General features: G+C 41.2%; 1 protein-coding gene across 8 annotated transcripts in view; it reads right to left on the bottom strand.

Moving 5' to 3' along the window:
* Nucleotides 1–21279, bottom strand: part of SNTG1 (syntrophin gamma 1) — a 462794-nt gene that overhangs the window by 102021 nt on the left and 339494 nt on the right. For all 8 annotated transcript variants that reach the window (XM_079902226.1, XM_079902222.1, XM_079902224.1 and 5 more), the window contains 4 exons: nucleotides 20508–20610; nucleotides 15413–15495; nucleotides 9734–9864; nucleotides 3690–3819 (listed from right to left, as the gene is read on the bottom strand). In XM_079902226.1, coding sequence (XP_079758352.1) covers nucleotides 3690–3819; nucleotides 9734–9864; nucleotides 15413–15495; nucleotides 20508–20610 — 447 coding nt within the window. The remainder of the gene's footprint in view (nucleotides 1–3689; nucleotides 3820–9733; nucleotides 9865–15412; nucleotides 15496–20507; nucleotides 20611–21279) is intronic.

Genomic DNA, 21279 nt, shown 5'->3' on the forward strand with positions numbered 1-21279 from the left:
GGATTAATATGACTCCCAAGTAATGGGTTTTGCTCCTGCAGGTAAATGGGTAAAATATAGGAAGATGGCTGGAATACATCCTGCAGGAACTCAAATGACTGACGACGTGTGTGTGTGTGTGTGTGAATCCTGAAGGACTGTGATCAATCCACAAAAAGCATAGGGGTGTTGGTTGTTCATGCATTGTTTTTAGAATTAATATGTTTTTAGTATTAAGCAGTGTAGTAGATATTGTTGGTTATCTGACTCAGAAGCCATTCACAATCTTCTTTTCTTGGTTCTCCCACTACAAACACTAGAAAAGGCAGAGACTAGCGCCCCCACTCTCCAGCCAGCCACCCCTCAGAATCATCATGGGGCTGAGTTCAGGAGGAGAAGTGAGCATTATTAGTCCACTAAAGGGTTTCTGGGAAATCGTCTCTTATCTTGATGAAAGAGCAGAGATGTAGCTGGCGCTACTTATCCTTCTTCCCTTTCTTTCCTGTTCTGAACACTGAAGTGATGTTTGGAACTGTTGCAGCCCTTATGTGTGTAGACAGAGGATGGGTTCTGGGTGGATGGTGGCTTCCAGCAGATGCCACCATCCACAATGCTTTTCATTTGGGGAAAAACCCAACTCTTTACTCATCAGTATTTAGGGTCTCTCTAGTTTGTCACTGAAAGCATTCTCAATTGATACAGACCTTTGGGGAAAAGAGTCTATTCTCTTTCACATAATAAAATATGAATTATGTATTTTGAAAATCTCATATATGCAACCATTCTTATTTAAGATCACAGTAATTTTCATTGAACCACTAAGAACAGAAGCATTGGGACTTCCCTGGTGGTCCAGTGGTAAAGAATCAGCTTGCAATGCAGGGGACATGGTCGGGGAACTAAGATCCCAAGTGCCTTAGGGCAACTAAGCCCGCGTGCATGCGCCACAATTACTGAGCTCATTCGCCTCAACTAGAGCCCGCGTACCACAAACTACAGAGCCCACGCACCCTGGAGCCTGTGCGCCACAACTAGAGAGAAAACCCGCATGCCACAACTAGAGACACGCCCGCGCAGCACAATGAAGATCCCGCGCGCCACCACAAGTATCCTGCATGCCGCAACTAAGACCCCACGCAGCCGAAAATAAATACAATAAATGAATAAGCAATAAATAAATCTTTTAAAAAAGAATAGAGGCATATTACATATACATATATATTTATATCTGTCTGCGTGCGCACACACACACACGTGATACATTTCAAGCAGCATACTCCATTCCAATAAAGGAAATGCAGGCATAGGATGTATATGGAAGAATTTAGACTAGAAGAGACCCCTTTGTGTTAGTAGGTAACCTTAGTAGAAACATTGCATGAGATTCTCTCTGCTTATCATTCCGGATTGATTTTAGTGCTGGAGCGGTAAACAGTGGCTGGAAAGGTTAGATTCGTGAAATGCTGGCTGAAAGAGAGCTTTGTCTTCTACTGTCTTCCCTCTGTCTCTTTGAAAGATGAGGGAACCGAGGGGTAGATCTGTGGCTACCAGAAATATAGCTGCTTAATGGTCTAGTCACGACTAGACATTTAACTCGTCTTGTCCCTTTTTATCAGCATTGTTATCCAAACAGCCATCTTTCAGAAGATGGAGAATCTCAAACGACAACTGGACAAAGCAAAAGTGTGCCACATCACATACAATAAGCAAATCGATGCGGCCATTCATTGGTGGTTTATGGATTAAATCATTTAATGTAGAGTGCAGCTGGAGAGAAGAAAACACGCAAATGTTTCAGCATCATTTAAGGGCCAGGATGTCTAAAGCACTTTTTCATTTAACCCTCACGGTGGCTGGAGCTAACAGCGCCCGCTGACGAAGTGGACCACGAAGCCCAGTCCCAGAGCTGGTGAGTACAGACCAAGGCTCCACACCAAGTCCCTGACACTGCAGCCATGCTTTCCCCATGGCAGCCATACCTCTGCAAAAGCATCAGCTTCAATTCCCTTTGATCAAACGGGAGCGTGTTCGGAGCTATACTTCCATCTTCCTTCACTTGATTCTTGCCCTTTATCCCTCCCCCTTTCTGTGGTATTTGAAGGCTCCCAGCCCTGCCCCGCCCACCGAGACACTGAGACACACAGACCCTTCCCACTCCAAAGACAGTCCCTGTTCAGGTGGCTTCAGCTCAGCAATTATGATGACTTTCTTGTGATATTATTACAAATGAGTTATTTTGAAAGGGTCTAGGGATTCAGATAATATTGTAGGCTGCTTTGCACATGGACAACCTAATAATACAAATATTAGGTTGTTTTCTCTTATATGCAAGTGCATTTCATGGTTATTCCGAAAAAGTTAAATGTGAAAGAGTAAAAGTATGATTTTCAGATTAAACCATGAGATTTAGATTAAGTGAAAAAAATTCAATGGATTTATTTTGAAGATGAATAGGTGCTATATTCATTTTCTATTACTGAAATCATAAATTACCACAAACAGTGCTTTAAAAGAAACACTAATCCGTGATCCTGCAGTTCTGTAGGTCGGCAGCCTCAGTGGGCCTCTCTGGGATGAGACCAGGGTGAGGGCAGGATGGTCTCTGCCCGGGTCGGCAGTGTCCCCTCGTTGCGGGCAGCTTCTCCTGGCCTCCTGCCCTCTTGGGGTCCTGGTCCCTTCCCATCCTCAGAGCCAGCAGTGTCAGCCCTCCCCCTCCCCATGCTGCCGTCTCCCTACTCCTCTCATTTTCCTACCTCTTCCACTTCTAAAGACTCTAGTGATTACACTGGACCCTCCCGGATAATCCAGGCTGATATCTCCGGGGCACATCTGGGTGGGGCAAGAGTGCCCACCCAAGACTGCGTCTGCTGATCTGGTGGTGTCATCAATTGGAATCGCCGAGAAGGACAAGAGGCTTCAGACTGACAAAACTCCCACAAAACCCAAGGCAAAAAAACAACGCAATTATATTTGCTGCCTGAAAACTTTTTTCTAGATCGTTGAATATAAAGGTTAAAAATATTCTGACAAAATTATTTTGATTTTATTTTACCATTATCCAAGGTGGCACCAAACTAAACAATGGAAGATGATGCTTCAGAGAGACTCGCCTTAGAGCCGTGCTTGCGCAGAAGCCCGCTCACTTTACTTATCCTACTCCCTTACCCCGTGGAAGGAGAGAGGTGGCAGGAGCCATGGGTTAGGGGGCTGGGTCCCAGCTAAAGCCTAAACCAGCTCCCATACTTGAATAGATTTGTGAAGGTTAAGATTCATGGGTTGTAACAAACAGTACTTGCTTCAAGTTAATACTCTAAATTTTGGGGATCTCCAGAGGAACCAGAGGGAGAAGCCATGTAAAGATATCTAGATAGATGCATATATAGATAGATATACAGACATAGATAGATGGATGATATATATAGATACAGATAATAGATATTTTAGTGCTCACATGCTAAATATCTATTTTCAGTTATTTAACTAACGTAGATGTCACAATGTTTCTGAATGGAAACTTAGGTGTCAATACTGTTGAGCTGATACATTGGACTAAAACTCTCAGGACAGAGTGATTTTCTTTAAACACTGCACAGTAGTGTTTATGATGGGTGTGCAGTGGTCCATTCGCAGCTGACGCAAGGTTATGCATGTACTGCAGAAATTCACCGAGGCCGAGGAACCGGCCAGGAGCTCCCTGAATCACTACTTACGTTGTGCTTCGTGAGGCTGGAAATATTGGCCGCTACGGCGTGCAGCCACTCGCCACAGTCCTCAGCAGAGAGGCACTGGATGATCCCGCTGCAGACCCCGTCCACGGCGATGACTTGAAAAGCGTTCTGCCTGCGGAGGTGTCAGAACAAATTAGATCAGAACATCGTCTCATTTGTCTGTTTGCGACTTGAAACAGTTATGTGTTCAAAATCTCTTCTTTCAAACAACATAAATGCAGCTTCAAATTCATATTTGCTTACTTCCCTTTTAAAAAAATCTGTTTTTAAATGGAACGCTACAGAGGAACCCAGACAACACACAACTTTGAATGACCACAAGGCATCTTGAGATTCAGGTACACTTGGAGAATCTTTGAGATGCATGTCTAAGACCTGTGAGCGGGATTCTCTCTCCAGCGTCCCACAAACTTACACATCGATGTTTATCCATTATTTTGGCCGCCAGCAGCTCCTCTTGACATTTTTCAATGCATTCCCGATGTACAGTGGAAAGATCACCCAGAAACCGCACGCACAGATACCGAGCACCATGTACAGTCTTTTGCTGTCACGAGCTGAAGGGCTTTGTCAGCTGTTAAGCCAGTTGTTCCTCAACTTCTCTAAGTCGGTTTCGGACGAGAGGTTCGTAGTTCTTCTCCACGTCTAAATACTCATGCTTGAAATTTATGTGGATGGTCGCATTTCAATAACAACTAGACTCTCCTTAAAACGCCACGGCCACCCTAAATATCTCTATGGTCTTCTACTGAGTTTCTGTTGTCGTTAGAGAACATTCAGTGATGCCGTCCTAAATGGTCTACAAAAGTGCTGTTGAGTTTAAAGCAGCTTCCTACAGCTTTCATTATTTACTTTTACCTTCCTGTTTCAAGTTCTTGCATGTTTCAAAACAAGCTTAATGGAGCGGAATGGATAAAAATCCCCAAATGAATGGAAAGTAGCCAAATGCCTCTGTGGTGCAACACAGTAAAGTGCACTCTGCTGTGCACTTTAGAAAATGCACAAACTATCTTTCAATCCCAGCCATTTCTGAAGCAATAGAAAAATTGTGTAGTTCAGTATTCAAAATGCTAGGTAAATAGTGTACATTTATATATTTTTCTCCAACTAAATTGCTTTTTTGTCTCTTCTGAATTTTGTAAGTAGGAGTTTGTGGATATTACACATGATTTCATGTCTGCAAAGACCCCAGGCGGCATTTCTCTGGCCCAGCTTCATCAGGAGCCTGTGTCACTCTCCTGTCCCATAAGACTGGTCCGGATTTCAGAACCGGACACGTGGCAGAGACTTTCACGCCTACGGCTCTCTGCATCCACGTTATTCATGTTTTCAGAGAAATTGTTCCGATAGCCTTGACCAGCACTTTCAAATGATTACAGGGAAGTGTTCAAATATTCTTTTTTGTTTGCTCTTAAAAATACATGAAAAGCCTGAGAGGGGACAACGATTGTCTGTCTCTTTGAACTAATGTTTTTTGAATTTGTGACAAGAAAATATATGCACAGCACAAAAAGAACACTGCAACTTCACGCGACTTTCTTAACTTTAATTTTGATATTCAAGAGCGAGGAAGACATTTTAAATATGCAGAGAGAAGCTCAACTACCCATGGAAGATGAGAACTAATTTGAGTTAGTGACATACATTTCTCTCCGCTCCCTGATCATCATAACCATGGCTTCCTGCACCGCAAATTAAAGCACGTCTTGAACACATTTGCACTCTCTGCTTTAAATGAATCGTGGCAGCTGGATATTTTTAGCTGACTAGAGTTAATGCCCTTAGAGGAAATCTGCAGTCTATGTAACCACACGTGCTACACAGTCTCCACATGGAATAATTCTAAAGGACTAACCTTATATAAACCTGGGCTTATACACTAATACGTATCAAGTTTTACATTGTTTCCACTTTTCAGGTTGATTTGTTGGAAACCCTTTCATGAATATAAGTGAAGTATTTGAACAGTTTATTTGCTTACATACAACCTCTTACAAAATAAATTGGTCATAAAGATTATAGCCTGCCTCCTATTTCTGCCTCTGCTATTGAATAAATCAGAATATTGGCAAATTAGATCCCTGACCCTTCCACCAAGTGAGGACAGAGTGAGAAGACACCAGATATGAACCAAAAAGGGGTGGGGGGGGCCTCATCAAAGGACTAGAACATGATCTAGGTGCCTTAATCTAGGACTTCCGCACCCAGAACTGTGAGAGACAAATTTCTGTTGTTTGTTGCGGTTATTATCTGCTGGATTTTGTTATAGCAGCCTGGAAGGACGAAGACATATGGTGTAACATTTAGGCAATAACTAAAACAAAACAAAAGAATGCATATATAACAATATAATAGAGGGAATATTAAAAAATAAAAATGTTTAATTATTTCAGAAAGTAAGAAAAAAGTTAAAGAAAATAGAATACAGAAACTAGTGTCTTGAGACAAAGGACTTTTTTCTTGAATATATATAAAACTCTCAAATCTCAACAGTAAAAAAATAAATAAAAATATATAAGCAAAGCCGATTACAAAATGGTCAAAAGACAAAGAGACATTTCACCAAAGAGGATTTCATGTGATAAATAAGCACATGAAAAGATGCTGAACATCACCAGGATATGCAAATTCAGGTCACAGTGATATATCATACCTATATCTTACACCTGTAAGAACGGTAAAGTAAAAGACAGCAACAACTCCCAATTCTGGCAAAGATGTAGAGGAACTGGATGGCTCATATCCTGCTGGTGGGAATGTAAAACTGTACAGCCACCTACAAAACAATGTGTCTGTTTCTCAATAAACTAAACATGCTGTTACCACACAACCAAGTACTCGAGTTCTTGAACATTTACCTGAAGAAATGGAAAGGCACACTCCCACAATAATCTATACAAAACGTTCATTGCATCTTTATTTAGAATTAACTGGAACAACCCAGGTGTCCTTTAAGGGATGAATTTTTAAAATGTGATACATCCATACTATCAGAAATAAAAAGGGACAAACAACTGAAAAATGCAACCACTAGGAAGAATTACCGAAGAATTATGCCGAGTGAGAAAATTCAATCCAGTACAGTTACATAATGTAGGATTCCATTTACATAATGTTCTTAAAATGACAAGATAATGAGAGGTGAAGAACAGAGTAGTGAGTTGTCATGTGATGGGGAAGAAGGATGCTGGCATGGTTATAGACAGGCAACAGGAGGGCTCTTGTGGTGATGGAACTCTTCCACCTTGTGCTTGGGTTGGTGGATATGAGAACATGAGCATGTGATGTAATTCTATAGAACTAAACATACAGACACACAGACACACACATACACACACTCTTACACACTCAGGCATGTGAAATCTGCATGAATGAGTGGTGGATTTTGTCAATGTCAGTTTCCTAAATGGGGTGTTGTACTATAGTTTTGCAAGATGCTACCATTTGGGAAAATGGGCAAAAAAAATGTAATCTCTCTCTATTATTTCTACAACTGCATATGAATATAAGTATCTCAAAACAAAAATTTTAATTATAAAGAACTAGAGTGTTGAATAGAAAGCAGATACTAAGATGGCAGATATAATCTCTAATATACCAGTGATTATGTTAAAAGCAACTAGACTAGGGCTTCCCTGGTGGCGCAGTGGTTGAGAGTCCGCCTGCCGATGCAGGGGACACGGGTTCGTGCCCCGGTCCGGGAAGATCCCACATGCCGCGGAGCGGCTGGGCCCGTGAGCCATGGCCGCTGAGCCTGCGCGTCCGGAGCCTGTGCTCCGCAACGGGAGAGGCCACGACAGTGAGAGGCCCACGTACCGCAAAAAAAAAAAAAAAAGCAACTAGACTAAATAATCCAATTAAAAGACTAAGATCATTACTTTGAATTTAAAAAAAAAGAAAAAAAGTATATGCGACACAGAAGAGATACATATTACAGCTAAAAAGAGTTGAAAGAAATGGATAAAAGAATATACAGTGTAGATACCTGATGTAATTCTTGAAGGTAAGGAAAAATTCCAGAGATACAGGACATTTCATAGTGATAAAAGGGTCATCATCAGGAAATTGTAAAAAATCTAAATCTGTTTGTATCCGATAATATAGAATTAAATATATAAAGCAAGTAATGACACACTTAAAGGAGAAATACACAAAGCCACCATCACACTGCGAGACGAATGCATTTCCCTCAGTATCTGAGACGATAAACAGACAAAAACACCATCAATGACACAGAGGGTCAGAATCCCTAATGAACAAATACAACCTAGTTGAAACACGTAGACACTGAACTAAGGAAGATGACACTCCACATTCTTTTTTTGTTTTGCGGTACGCGGGCCTCTCACTGTTGTGGCCTCTCCCGTTGCGGAGCACAGGCTCCGGACGCGCAGGCTCAGCGGCCATGGCTCACGGGCCCAGCCGCTCCGCGGCATGTGGGATCTTCCCGGACCGGGGCACGAACCCGCGTCCCCTGCATCGGCAGGCGGACTCTCAACCACTGCGCCACCAGGGAAGCCCGACACTGCACATTCTTTGAAGTGCATATGGGACACCCGTCAAAATTATTTATATGCTAGGTGAAATCAAGTCTCAACAGATATCAAAGGGCTGAAAGCATTCAGCATGAAATCATACGAGAAAGCAATAACAAAAGAGAATTTTAAAAATCTCAAACTATTTTGAAATTTTGCAATACACTTGTAAATAGCCCGTGGGTCAAAGAATTAATTGTAACAAAAATTAGGGAACACTATTAAATACATAATAAAAATATCTGACTATCAGTACCGGTGAGCCTCCAATCCCGGGCAAGGGAGAGCAGCCCGCCCCTCCCAAGGGCTCCTGATACAACTAAAGGACCTTGAACGTGACCCGAAGGCCAGCACAGGCAGCTCCTGAAAGGTGGAAGGGTAGGGCGACTGCCGGGGCCGTGCGGCTGAGAGGTGACTGGGGGTCAGTCTCCTGAACTTCCCTGTCGCCTCCCGTGTATCCTAGGCAGGGTCCTCCAGGGTCTCCATCCAGGATGACCAAGAGCAAGACAAGAAAGTGCTTCCAGGAGCGTCTGTCCTCGTAGTGCGAAGGCTAGCAAAGCAGCGGGCTAGAAGCATTGCACCTTTTTGGCGGCCTGCCCTAATCTGGCCCAACGTCAGTGGCACCGCCACCCTTCCCCCCAGGGTTCCAGCAGGCAGAGCAGCAGCTGGTCTTGCCCCTGTCCTCCCGTCCCCGCCTGCTGGTGTTCAAGGCGTCGAGCGGCAAGCTGCCCTGCCCATCCCCACCCGCGTGAACCAAGCAGCGCTCCGAGCCCCCGCCCCGTCCCGGTAGCGTGAGGTCCAGCGGAGAGCTGAGGCTCCCTACCCGCCTGCAGCCGTTAGACTGAGTGAGGCGGCCCGAGATGGAGCTGCTCAGCCCTCTGCCCCCTTCCCATGCTGACCGCTCTGGCCCAGCAGGACCTCAGGCTCCAACCCACCCGTCATCCCCAAGGTGGGGTGAGGTGGGGGGGTGAGGTGGGGGGGTGGGGGGAGGTGGTGGGGGGAGGTGGTGGGGAGGTGGTGGGGAGAGGTGGGGGGGAGGTGGGGGGGGAGGTGGGGGGGGGTGAGGTGGTGGGAGCCGGCCGACTGCCCTCAGCCCCCGCTCCCTCCGCTGCCCTCCGTCAGCCGAGCTCCGTGGAGAGTTGAGCGTTCACCGCTGCCCGGCAGCGATAAGGCGGTGCCGCTGCCCCTGCCGCCCACCCTCCCTGGTGGCAGCAGAGCCGAGCCAGCCACTGAGCTGACCCCCGACTCAGAGGCAACGGGGTGATGGAGCTGGTACCTGACCGTCACCCGGGCTCGGTCAGCAGGGCTGAGAACTGAGCCGAACCTAAGCCTCGAGCACCTGCAGTGAGGTGCGTTTTACTACATTGCGCTATTCTTCTGCGGGTCTTCCTACTTCTAGAAACCTGAAGGTAAGACCCGTAAGGCATGTCATGTCACTCCAGGTCTCAATTGCAATCAACAGACGAGCGGAGGCCGCTGACATGAACTCACCGACTCAGGTCTGTCCCGGGCACGTACTGGGAGAACCGGGAATGCAGCAGAGGGATCAGCCTGAGGTCACACCACCGCTTTTCCCACCTCAGGCCCGGGGACGCGGGCCACGAAGAGCAGGACAGCGTGTCCTGAAAAGACAACAAACGTTCAGCAGTGCTGTTGTGTTTCTGTGTTTTCAGTGTTGATGTCACACCCTTGTCATCTGAGGGGTATTTTACCCTTAGATAATCAGAAGACATTTATAGAAAACCACAGGAAATCCCTGTTCGCGGGCAATAAAGGTATATTTGTTAATTTTGCTGTTAATGGAATTCTATAAGAAAGTGAGGAGGGAATCACTGAGATTAAGAATTGTAGTGAAAACACGAAAAATGGGTAGAGGAGAAGGAAGAAGAAATAAAGTAGCGACGACTGAATTCATTCAAGAATGAGAAAGATGGGGCAGAACTGTAATTACAGTGAACTAGTAGGTGACAAAAATCCAGAAAGTTCAATTAGCAAATATTTTCTATCTGCTAAGCACTAAACATTGTTATAAGGGCTTGCGATTCAGCGCTTACTTAAAAGTATTTGTGAGAATGAACATTCCCATAAAACAGCCCTCAAACACTCAGGAAATCTTTGTCCATTGTTTTAATCTCATGTTTATGTCAATAAAATGTCTGTATTTTCTTATATTGTTTTAATGTTAAGACAACTACTACTGGTTTAAAATTACATATATTTTAAGTTTCATAAAAAGCTGAAGTTTTTTCCGTATGTATACAAAAGACACGTCTTTGAATAACATCTGAGTTTTTCAGCAGATGTTGATCCGTGTTTCTTTCACTGGATCAGCTTCCCTGTTGAGATTCTTCCTGGCCCCAGCACAGGAATGACGTTGACATGCAGTCGGCCTGTGCTGTACCAGCCAAGCCGCCACCTGATCAGAGAACTGCTGACACGGACGGGTTTCTCTCTAGGCTATAGATTCTATAATTTTTGAGTGATGGTGCTAGAAGGAGATTCTATTTTAGTCTAAATGTTGAACCTCTGTGAGTCTAGATATTATTAACTTTTCTTTCAGTTATTAACTTCTTCAAAATTGCTTATTTGGGGGGAGGGGAAAACTTCCATTATTTTCACTGGAGGTTGAGAGTTCTCTGGCATTAGGTTAATTGTCAACCATTGTGCCAATGAAAGTCTACGAAATCCTTCGAGCATTTTAGAGCACCCGGCAAGGAGTCCTGGCTGACAAGAGCGAGGGGCTCCACTGGTGACAGGTCTCCGGGACACACAGCCTTTGGTGCAAGACGGCTGCTTTCAGTGCTTCTTCTATGGTGACTGAAAGGCACAGGCCCAGGTTCCCATTAATCGTTTCCTTTCTCCTGGCCCTCACGTCAGATGTCGCAGACAGGCAGCGTGAGGGCTGAGGCTCCCCGTAGGAATTAGACCATCTGGGTTCAAAGTCTCGATTTCCCACCTGATGAGGGCCGGGGCAAGTTACGTAGCTCTTCTGTGTCAGAGCGCACCCATCTCCAGAGACAAGGCTGTCACCAAAGGAAAACCTAAGGCTTCTAGAAGCAGTAAATTATTGCTTCCCGTCTTTTCTGCATGAGGGCACTTGAAACCACAATCCTGTGTGACACCCTGGGGTAAATGGGTGCGGTTTCTGTGGCCAGGCCTGACCTGACCGAGCAGCCCCGTCACTAAGCTCACAGCAGCGCGCGGCTGAAACCTGCTCCCGGGCGCCGTGCTCGAGGCCCACGCCTGGGAGGGTGCAGTCAGGCGTCTACACGAGGCCCCCAGCCGGCCAGCAACAGGGCCAGGATTCACTCCGACCTACGTCTCTCTGACACCACAGCACAGCATTTAACTTCCATAGTCAGAGCTGAAACCATGGAAAGAACGACTCAGACGTCTGCCTTGATTATTTCACAGTTTTGCAATGTAACTTTAGGCAAATTATTTATTTCCTGTCGTTCATGAAAAGCACAAAGAGATCCTCTCACTTCATTGTTCCCTGAACAGATAGAAAATGTCAAAGAACATAAAAGACACAGGTAATGGAATATGGAGAATGACAATCACCAATAGGTGAGGATGAGGAGTTTTACAATCACATTTCATAGCCTTCATGGACCAGCAGATGTGAAAGCACATGTGGCCTTTGGCATGTCCTGACGCAGCACCCCGACTGGGTGTCTTTATGTACCGAAGTTGTAAGCATGTCACTTTCTTCTACGTTTCTTTCTTATAAAAAATATGAGATAAGTCTCACTTCAGCTACTGAACTAATCAGGGTTAATGTATTTCATTTCACAGATCTGTTATTTACAGTGGAATAGCTGGTATCTTTTGGAAATTATTTATCCTTATTATTTATTTTAATTCCAATAGCAGAATATAAATTTGCTTTCTAGTCTTGTTGTGTAACAGCAGTCTTGGAGTTATTTTTAATTGTATAAAAAACGATCTAAAAACACAAGAATTTTTATGGCTTTAAGGCCCGTAACTACTTTTCAAGAGCTTTATTCTTCAGTGTCAAGAATGTTGTTTCCTATAATATTAATAGTGTGAACGGGAAAAGTAGCATTTACAGAGCCTTTACTTTAAAATAAACTCTCTTCTCAAAATGTAACACATTCAAGGTATATTGCTGTACGATAACCTCAAGAGCAATTATCAGGCCAAAACAGAATAGCATACAGGGCAGAGCGCTGATCCAACTTTCGTTAAGGATTTGCCTTAAAAGCATCGTTAAAGGTTTATAGTTAAGAAAAACGTTCCTCAGAATCTGGTAGCTGGTGTCTGAATTTAAGTCTCCTGGTGAGCACAAGCAAATTCTTTCTTCACTTTGGCTAGCAAACTGGGAGAACCTTGTATATGCTAAAATTGGTGATCTCAGGCCCTTAGAAGGACTAGACTACATTTTCATGTAAGAAAGTGGAGTGATGTTAATATGTACATTACAAGGTGTTATTTTCTCATATGTGTAAAATGCTGCCTTAAAATACACACAGAAAGTTTGAGGGAACTCACATGGCACCTGCTTACGCAAAATTTCCGTCAGAGAATAATTCAGGCACAGGAACTAAAAACAGAGTCCCTGGGCCTGGACAGAGGTGAGGACGCAGACACAGCAGAGGACCGGGTGCTTCTCTTACGGACCGCGTCTCTGCGATCTGCACACTCTCGGTGAAACGCGCCTCCCGGGGCCCAGGTGCCTCATTATTTAGTGATGGGTCACGAGGAGACACGCTCTGACTGCCCCTCGTGTCATGAACCCCTGAGTAGACACGTCCTCCACCCCTCAACCGGCTGCCGACCCTGCGTGACCCACTCGGGTCTGATTCCCAGGCGGGCTCACGTTTGGTCTGAAGTCCCCCATTTTTGTTGATTTCTGTAAGTCAGATGTTCAAAGCCTCTAGCAGCCCTTTTCTCTGACATTAGAAGGCTAACGTCCATTGCAATTTTCCTGCTTACATTACAGTTACTTTTACAGATCTGGATTTTAAACTTTGGGGCCAGGAGCCATAATGGACTTCCTCCCACGGCACCTTGAAGAGGGTTTTCTCAGAGCAGGTTCTCAGCACATATCCAATTAACTTAAATGCAATTACTGTCTTTATTTTTATTACACTTTGATTTATATATGTCTTGATTCTTGTTGTCTAAAACATCATAAGTGCCATTAATTTCCTTACACTTAAAGATCTTTAGCAATGTCAAATAATGTTCAATCCTAATGCTAAAAATGGAAATAAAATATGCCTCCTGAAAATGGAACGATACAACTCAGTAAGAACAATTTATGATGATAGGTTTTTTGAAAAGTTTACAGCTGGATTTGTTTGGAACAGCCATGTTACAGAACTGCTGAGCAGTTTCCTTTCTCATTATGCCTTTGTAAAGGAAGACGTTATAGCGAGCAACCACATAGAGGCACAGGTCATGTAACCAAGTCTGTAGATGCTGTTGTGTACATCAGTGGAATGAGTTCAAAACGGACCAGAATGGCTCCTACCCACAGACCTTCCTGTCCACTTATTATTACATAGGAGTCCAAGGGTACAGGGGCAAGAACTAGAATAAAAATATTCCTAGGCACCTTGGTCCCCACTCCACAGTAAATGGCAGAGCTGAGATGGGGACTCTTGTGTGAGTGACCTGGGTGGGGAAAGCTCTCAGGAGAAAGTGGATGAGGAGGGAACACCTGGCTATATGTGGGCTCCTGAGGGCGGGTGGCCACCGTGTCACCTGCCAAGGCCGGGGAGGCTGCCTCTGTGCCCCATCTCTGCGTCCTCGGCTGCAGCCATACCGATTCCAGGCAGAGACTCCTGTAAGAGGGGCAGTGACCCTCACAGCAGCGGGGCTCAGGGCACCGCCCAGCACAAAGGACTGGAAAGACATCAAAGGCCTCAAGAGCGTCTCCACTGGAAGGGACGGAGGTGAGCAGAGCAATTACTGAAGCAAGAGGCAAAGACTGGGTGGGAGGTTGTAAGAGCCTTGAGGAGGGAGCTGATGGGAGCACAGGACGTGTATTTTCGTTCTCTCAACAGGAAATTAAGGCACTCAGATCTTGCCATCTTCTGAAGATCCCGCATTTTAAGTATTAACTATCGTGTGACAGTTATTTCTCTGGTAACACAAGTAAAAGAGAAGGGCAGTGAAGTATACCCAGATGGGGCTGGTTTATACTTGTAGAGATAACCTTTGATGTTGCCAAGGGTTCCTCTTTCAGAGCAAAAACACAAACAGATGAAAAGGACGTGGAGGCCCGTGGGACTCAGCTGAGATTATGCTGTGCAGCGCTGCATGGTGAGGGCCACGGAGACCTGCAGATGTCCACAGGAGGACTCTGGAGTAAAGTGCCACCGTGAGCTCAAGAGTTTCCAATGGACAGTGAGCCACCCAAGTCAGAGGAAGCTCCATGGCACATACATCCTAATGCATGGAACAGAAAGATAAAATTCTACATAAAGTGAGCTCCGCTTCTCTTCATGTTTGTGAGCACAGGGGAAATTGTTAGTCTCACATTTAACCAGAGGGAATCGTTTTGTCTTTAGAAAGTGTACATGTTTTGAAGGGTGAAATACAAGGAGTTTCAAAATATTTATAAAAGAAAAAAAACCTGTTTACTCCAAAGTACAGGTGGAAAATAATAATGGACACTTTCTAAAACAAACACGCCAAATGTATCAATTATGAAATACATGTATAGTTTAATATTCCTCACACTTTATACAATGTGTAGGTTAGATTTTCTCCCTTTATATTGATTCCCTGGTGTGCATGAAGATTGCTAAGCAATCCTAATATATGGCAAATTATATAGCTACTTTTAGCTAAATAATTTCAAAAGAAAAATGATAAAAATTATGTCAAATTATTTAGAACATGAAATTACATATAACATGCAATGTTATAAAATGACTGTATGATTTTACACGTGACCTCTCGAAGTCGTCTCTAGAGCTTACAAAGGGCTTAACACAGACCTGAGAGGGGAAAAAATAACAGACCTACTTATTTTTCTCCTCCCTGAATTATCATAATTCTCAAAAAATAAAGCAGCCGAGGATTTCAACTACATCAGAGAAACCGGGTCCTAGACCAGCTTGTGCAAACTCTAACTACATACATTTTTCTTGGGTGCCCTCCTCATTCATGGGGACTGTGCCCTGGGCCTCTTACTGTGTTGTTGGGATGATAGTTGAGGTGTAAGCCACTGTCGCAGAGGGGAGAGGAGGTGCCACTGCTCTGGTCACTTGGTGCACCTGCGGGAAGAGTCACAGCATCGTTGGTTAGAAGCCCACTTGTCCTACACGGACACCTTCTACACTGCGTACTTCAGTACACTCAGTGGTATCAGGTAAGCCAGGTAGTAAAATAAATCTGTATTTCACTTATATCAAAGCAGAGTTTTGCAAGTAAACAAAAATTAAAATTAAAACCTAAAGTGGCCCCCAAAGAGACCTGCAAATATTTATCTTTTCTTTTCTTTTTATTTTTTTTAACAACTTTATTGGAGTATAATTGCTTTACAATGGTGTGTTAGTTTCTGCTTTATAACAAAGTGAATCAGCTATACGTATACATATAGCCCCATATCCCCTCCCTCTTGCGTCTCCCTCTCACCCTCCCTATCCCACCCCTCTAGGTGGTCACAAAGCGCCGAGCTGATCTCCCTGTGCTATGTGACTGCTTCCCACTAGCTATCTGTTTTTCGTTTGGTAGTGTATCTATGTCCATGCCATTCTCTCACTTCGTCCCAGCTTACCCCTCCCCCCCCGTGTCCTCAAGTCCATTCTCTACGTCTAAATATTTATCTTTGATTTCATAAATATTAAGGTTTTATTAAGGGAAATATGCAACCATATAGAAAATACTATTTCATTTTATTATCCAAAGTGTCCTATTCTTATGAATCATACTTAGAATGGCGCAAGATTTTGTTTGGCCACAAAATTCTATTTAATATCATGTCTTATCTACTAGCAAATCCCATGTTTATTTACCATAACACTCTATGATGCAAAAAAAGTTTGTAAGTGCTCTGTCTTTACAACTGTTCTTGGTATATACTGTAATTGGAAGCACCCTCACTGACACTATTTAATTTTGTGAATTCGCAACTAAAACACTTCGTATTAGATCCTCATGAGAAACCTACCAATGTCTATTTTTAAAAGATGAGTGTTTAATATGTATAAAATAACTAATAAAAACCTGCTGTATAAAAAAAAATAAAGATGAGTAATACATGTCTTAAAGATTTGTGATTTTTCTAAGATTTTAAAATTTAGTAATTGTTTCAGTCAGGATTAAAATACATATTTCTTGATTTCTGATTCATTGCTTTTTCTGTAAACATTATATTTTTGGAGTTGTTAATGTAGATAAATATGATCTATTAATGTAATTGATTCCCAATTTTTATTTGACATACAACGCTTAAATGCAAACATCATTACAGGTTACGCTCCTAATGTATTAACCGACGTGCTCAAAAAAACCCAAAAGATGACGCTGTTCTCCTCTTTTATGACCCTGAAATTCTATAGTTTTCCTGGTGCTAAGAAGGGAAACAGGCTTTTTTGCTATACTAGCCTAGATATAGTTTTCACACTCTTTAAATCTTAAGAAGTTCATACTTTAAATTTGCTATTTTTTCTTTTGATGTTTTCTCTGCATTTCTCTCTTATGAGACAATATTTTTAATGGACACACATATTACTTTAAAACTCATATGCATTTTGAACTGAATAAAATGAAAACATAGCATATCAAATTCTGTAATGCATCGACAGCAGTCCTTTGGAATTTAAAGACTTAACTATAGCACAAAAAGAAGGTAGATGTAAACTCAGTGATCTATGCTTGTGTCTTAAGATGTTAGAAGTGGAAGAGCAAACAAAGTAAACAGAAGACAGAAAATAATAAAAATAAAAGTGAAAAGCAATGAAACAGCACACTGAAAATAACACAGAACTAACCAAGACGAAAATGGGTTTTTGGAACGATTAATAAAACCCATAGCAAAAATGATCTAGTAAAAGAGAGAAAATATAAATTATAAGTATCAGGAGTGAAGGAGGAGGCATTACTGCAAATCAACAGATATTAAAAGGATAATGAAAAGATATGATGAATAACTTCATGCAAAGATTGACAACTTAGTTGAAATGAACAAAAATATTGAAAAAAATCTAACCCAAATTTACAAAAGAAGAAAAGAGAATATCAAAGAAGTCCTATATCCATTTAAGAAATTAATTCATACAAAACAAAAATGATAATTCTAGGACCAGATTGCTTCTCTGGTGAATTTATTCCATCACTTAAGAAAGAGATATGATCTCTGTTAAACAATTTCTCTCTGGAAATAGGAGTTACAACTTCACAGCTTATACAAAGACATAATAACCCTGGTACCAAAATCCCACTAAAACACTACAGGAAAAGAAAAGTACATCTGGAAATCTTTAATGCACAAAGATTTAAAAAAAAATAGCAATACATTAGCAAATTAAAACATGTAATATACATTGAAAAATAGGCCATGACCATGATGTTTATCCTAGGAATGCAGCAAGCTTTATTTGGCATTCAAAATCAATTTTTAAAAAGTCACCTTATCAACAGAATAAAAAAAAGAGAAAAAATGTAATATCTCAATGGATGGAAAAATATTTGACACAACTCAACATTAACTTCTGTTAAAAAAAAGAAGGGAAAAGAAAAATCCTCAGGAACCCAGTAATATAAAGGCACCTCTATTCTATTCTAATAAAGGGCATCTATGAACACCCACAGCTGATGCCACACTTAATGGTAAAAAACTGGAAGATTTCCCACTAAGATCCTGAGCAGGAGAAGGACGTCTGCACTCAGCACTTCACTCAGCATTTTACAAGAGGCCCGAGCTGTTGCAATAGATGACCTGCCCCTCCCCCGCAAAGAAAGGAATTAAAAGAAATACAGCTTGAAAAGAAACAAGCAAAACATTATTTGCAGATGACATAAATTTATATGTAGAAAAATTTAGAGAAAGTACAAAAATCTTACTGGTTAATAAGAAAATTAAACTATGCTGCAGAATGTTGATATATAAAAATGTGATGTGTTATTGTTTCTATGTGTTAGCAACAGATAATTAGAAAATTAAATCTTTAAAATATTATTTACAATAAAACAAAAACATAAAATGCTTAAAATAAACTTAATGTAAGATATGCAATATTTTCCCACTGGAAACATTAAAATATTGATGAGAAAAATTAAAATATAAATAAATGGAAAGATATGTTTGTGGAATGAAAGGTTTAAAATTGTTAAGGTGTTAATTATATTAATTGTCTATAAATTCAGTCACATTCCAAATCATAATAGTTTTTTAAATAGAAATTGATGTGCTATTTTAAAATGGATGCAGTAATGCCAAGAATCTAGAATAGCCAAATGATCTTGAAGTATCACAAAGTTGAAGAGCCTATCCTAGGTGACTTTTTAAAGTATTATAAAGCTGCAATAATCAACAGTGTGGTTTTGGTGAAAGAACAGACGCATACATTAGTGGAAATAAGATAGTGATTCCTTCATTCTTGATTCCTACCTCGGAACCAAAACGTTACTAATATAAGATAGATTATAAACTTAAACACAAAAATCAATGCTATAAAGCTGCTTGCAAAAGTGTAGGCAGATATCCTTGCAACCTTGTGGTAGGCAAATATTTCTTAGAAAAGATGCAGAAAACCAAAAGCATATACAACGAAAACAACAACAAAATGGTAAATTAGATCTTATCAAAATCAAAAAGTTGTGCAAACTTGACACACGTTTAGGTAAAAAAGACAGTCGTGCACAGAATGTTTGTAACACATATAGCTAACAAAAAGCTTACTATAAACAGGCTTATCGACTCCTTCAGTGTGATAATATAAAGGCATACCAACAGAAAAATGGGGAAAAGACGTGAGCAGACACATTACAAAATAAGATATGCAAATGGATAATAAAATATGCAAATAGCACAGGAGCTAATCATCATTAGCCTTCAGGGAAATGCAAATTAAAACTACAATTCGGTACCACTACACACTCAAGAGAATAGCTAAAGAAATTTTTGACCATCAAATATTGGAATTCATGGAGAGCAGCCAGACCTCTCTCATCCGCCACTGGAGTGGACAGTGGGGGGTTTGTAAACACACGCCCACCTCAGAAATGTATTTGGCAGTTTGTTAGCAAGTTGATTACACATCCGTCTTGTGACTCAGCAATTCCACTCCTAGGTACTTAGAGTAGTGACGTAAAATACTATGACTTCCAGAAGCCTTGTATGAGAATGTTATAGCAGCTTTATTTACAACAGCAAAATACCGGAAACAGTTCTGCTGTCTACCAGCAGGAGAATGCATTACCAAACTCTACTACACTCATACGGTAGAATACTATACAGCAATGTAAATAAATAACCTCCTGAAATATGTTAACACGAGATGGTTCATAAGGAAAGAAGCAGACGTAAAAGAATAAATGCAGTTTGATTACATTAATACTTGATGACAAGACATTAAGGCAGTAGCTGTTTCTGGGAATGTTATTTACTGGAAGAGGCACAGCAGGACCATTCTGTGATCTAAAGGGATGTGGCTTAAGCAAATGTGAGCGTCTGTCAGAGCTGATCCCACTGAGCATTGAGGATCTCTGCATTTCAGTTCATGTAAACTATGCCTCAGTTAAAAATAATAATTCTTTGCTTTTAGCAAAAACTATAATATGCATTTCATTTCATAATATGAAAATAGATACAGAAAGTTTTAAGTAGTTCTTATGAAAATTATTACATTTCCACATAGACTGGGGCTTCCTGCAATCTCCCTGTTCTCATCAGGACAAATGAAGTGTAAATGCTTATTTAGTAAGTTCAGTAGCCAAATAAGAGAATATTATTTTCTACTTAGAGAATATATATTCATCAAACAATATGAATGAAATTTTAATAGAGATACAAAATGTATATGTTTGATATGACATTTATTTTTAAAGTAAATAATATTTCCCCAGTTATAGGTTGGAAAATAACTAAATGTGAATACATTCTGAAACACAGACAACAGCTGTTCCCTTTGGAGAAGGGTTAATTGAATGCTTTGTAATATTAAAGAAAACTGTTTGCATTCAGGCAGGAATCCCAACTTTAAAAATAAATTACTGCCAGGAAATAATGGCTTAGAAAGTAAATGTGACGGGAGCATTTTACCTAATCTTCATAAATGCTTACATGCACAATCTTCGTTCAGTGGGAGTTTGAGGAAAGCAGGTGCTCTTTTAAAAAATGAGACCGTCAGGGTCACTTCTTCTCCGGCATTCCGAAGAACCTGAACCTAACATAAAACATAATAAAAATGATACCATTATCAGTACGCTGGCAAAAACTTTTGTACGACTGAAAACCCTTGAAATAATGGGTTGTCTTTTCCATGTCTCACAGTTTTCCCTAGTGGTCAGAAACATTTTATGGCAGATGGAGGGGATGAAAGATCTAACACTGAAGGAATGCAGCCATCCACACCCTTCCTCTTCCCATCATCCTGTGGTCCCTGTTCACTCACAATGTCATCATCTTCCATTCACATTTATCAAGGCTCTCGTGAGTTTATGGTTCTTGTTAGGTCTACAGAAAGATGTAGTGCTCGAACCACTATATTTATTAATTTACTAAATATTTATTGAACATCCATGATGCACTATTTGGAGATCTATGAATAAATTACCCTGCAGATTTGACCAGCATGCTAATTCTAATTAAAGTTGTTCCAATTCACTCAAACACTTTTGCAAAAACTAAATGGTTATTATTTTCCCACTATATCATTGTACATTTTCTTTTCCTTTCCCTGAAAATTTAGAATAATGATGGAGACAGCTATTATCAATAACTCTCAACTCTCTAAATTATAGAATTACTAGGTCTATTTCTACCAGTTAAATAATGATAATTTCTCAAAATATTATACCACAACAAATGTTAGCAATATTAAAAGAAGTTCAGA

Source organism: Stenella coeruleoalba, assembly GCF_951394435.1.
Source record: "Stenella coeruleoalba genome assembly, chromosome: 17".
NCBI lineage: Eukaryota > Metazoa > Chordata > Mammalia > Artiodactyla > Delphinidae > Stenella > Stenella coeruleoalba.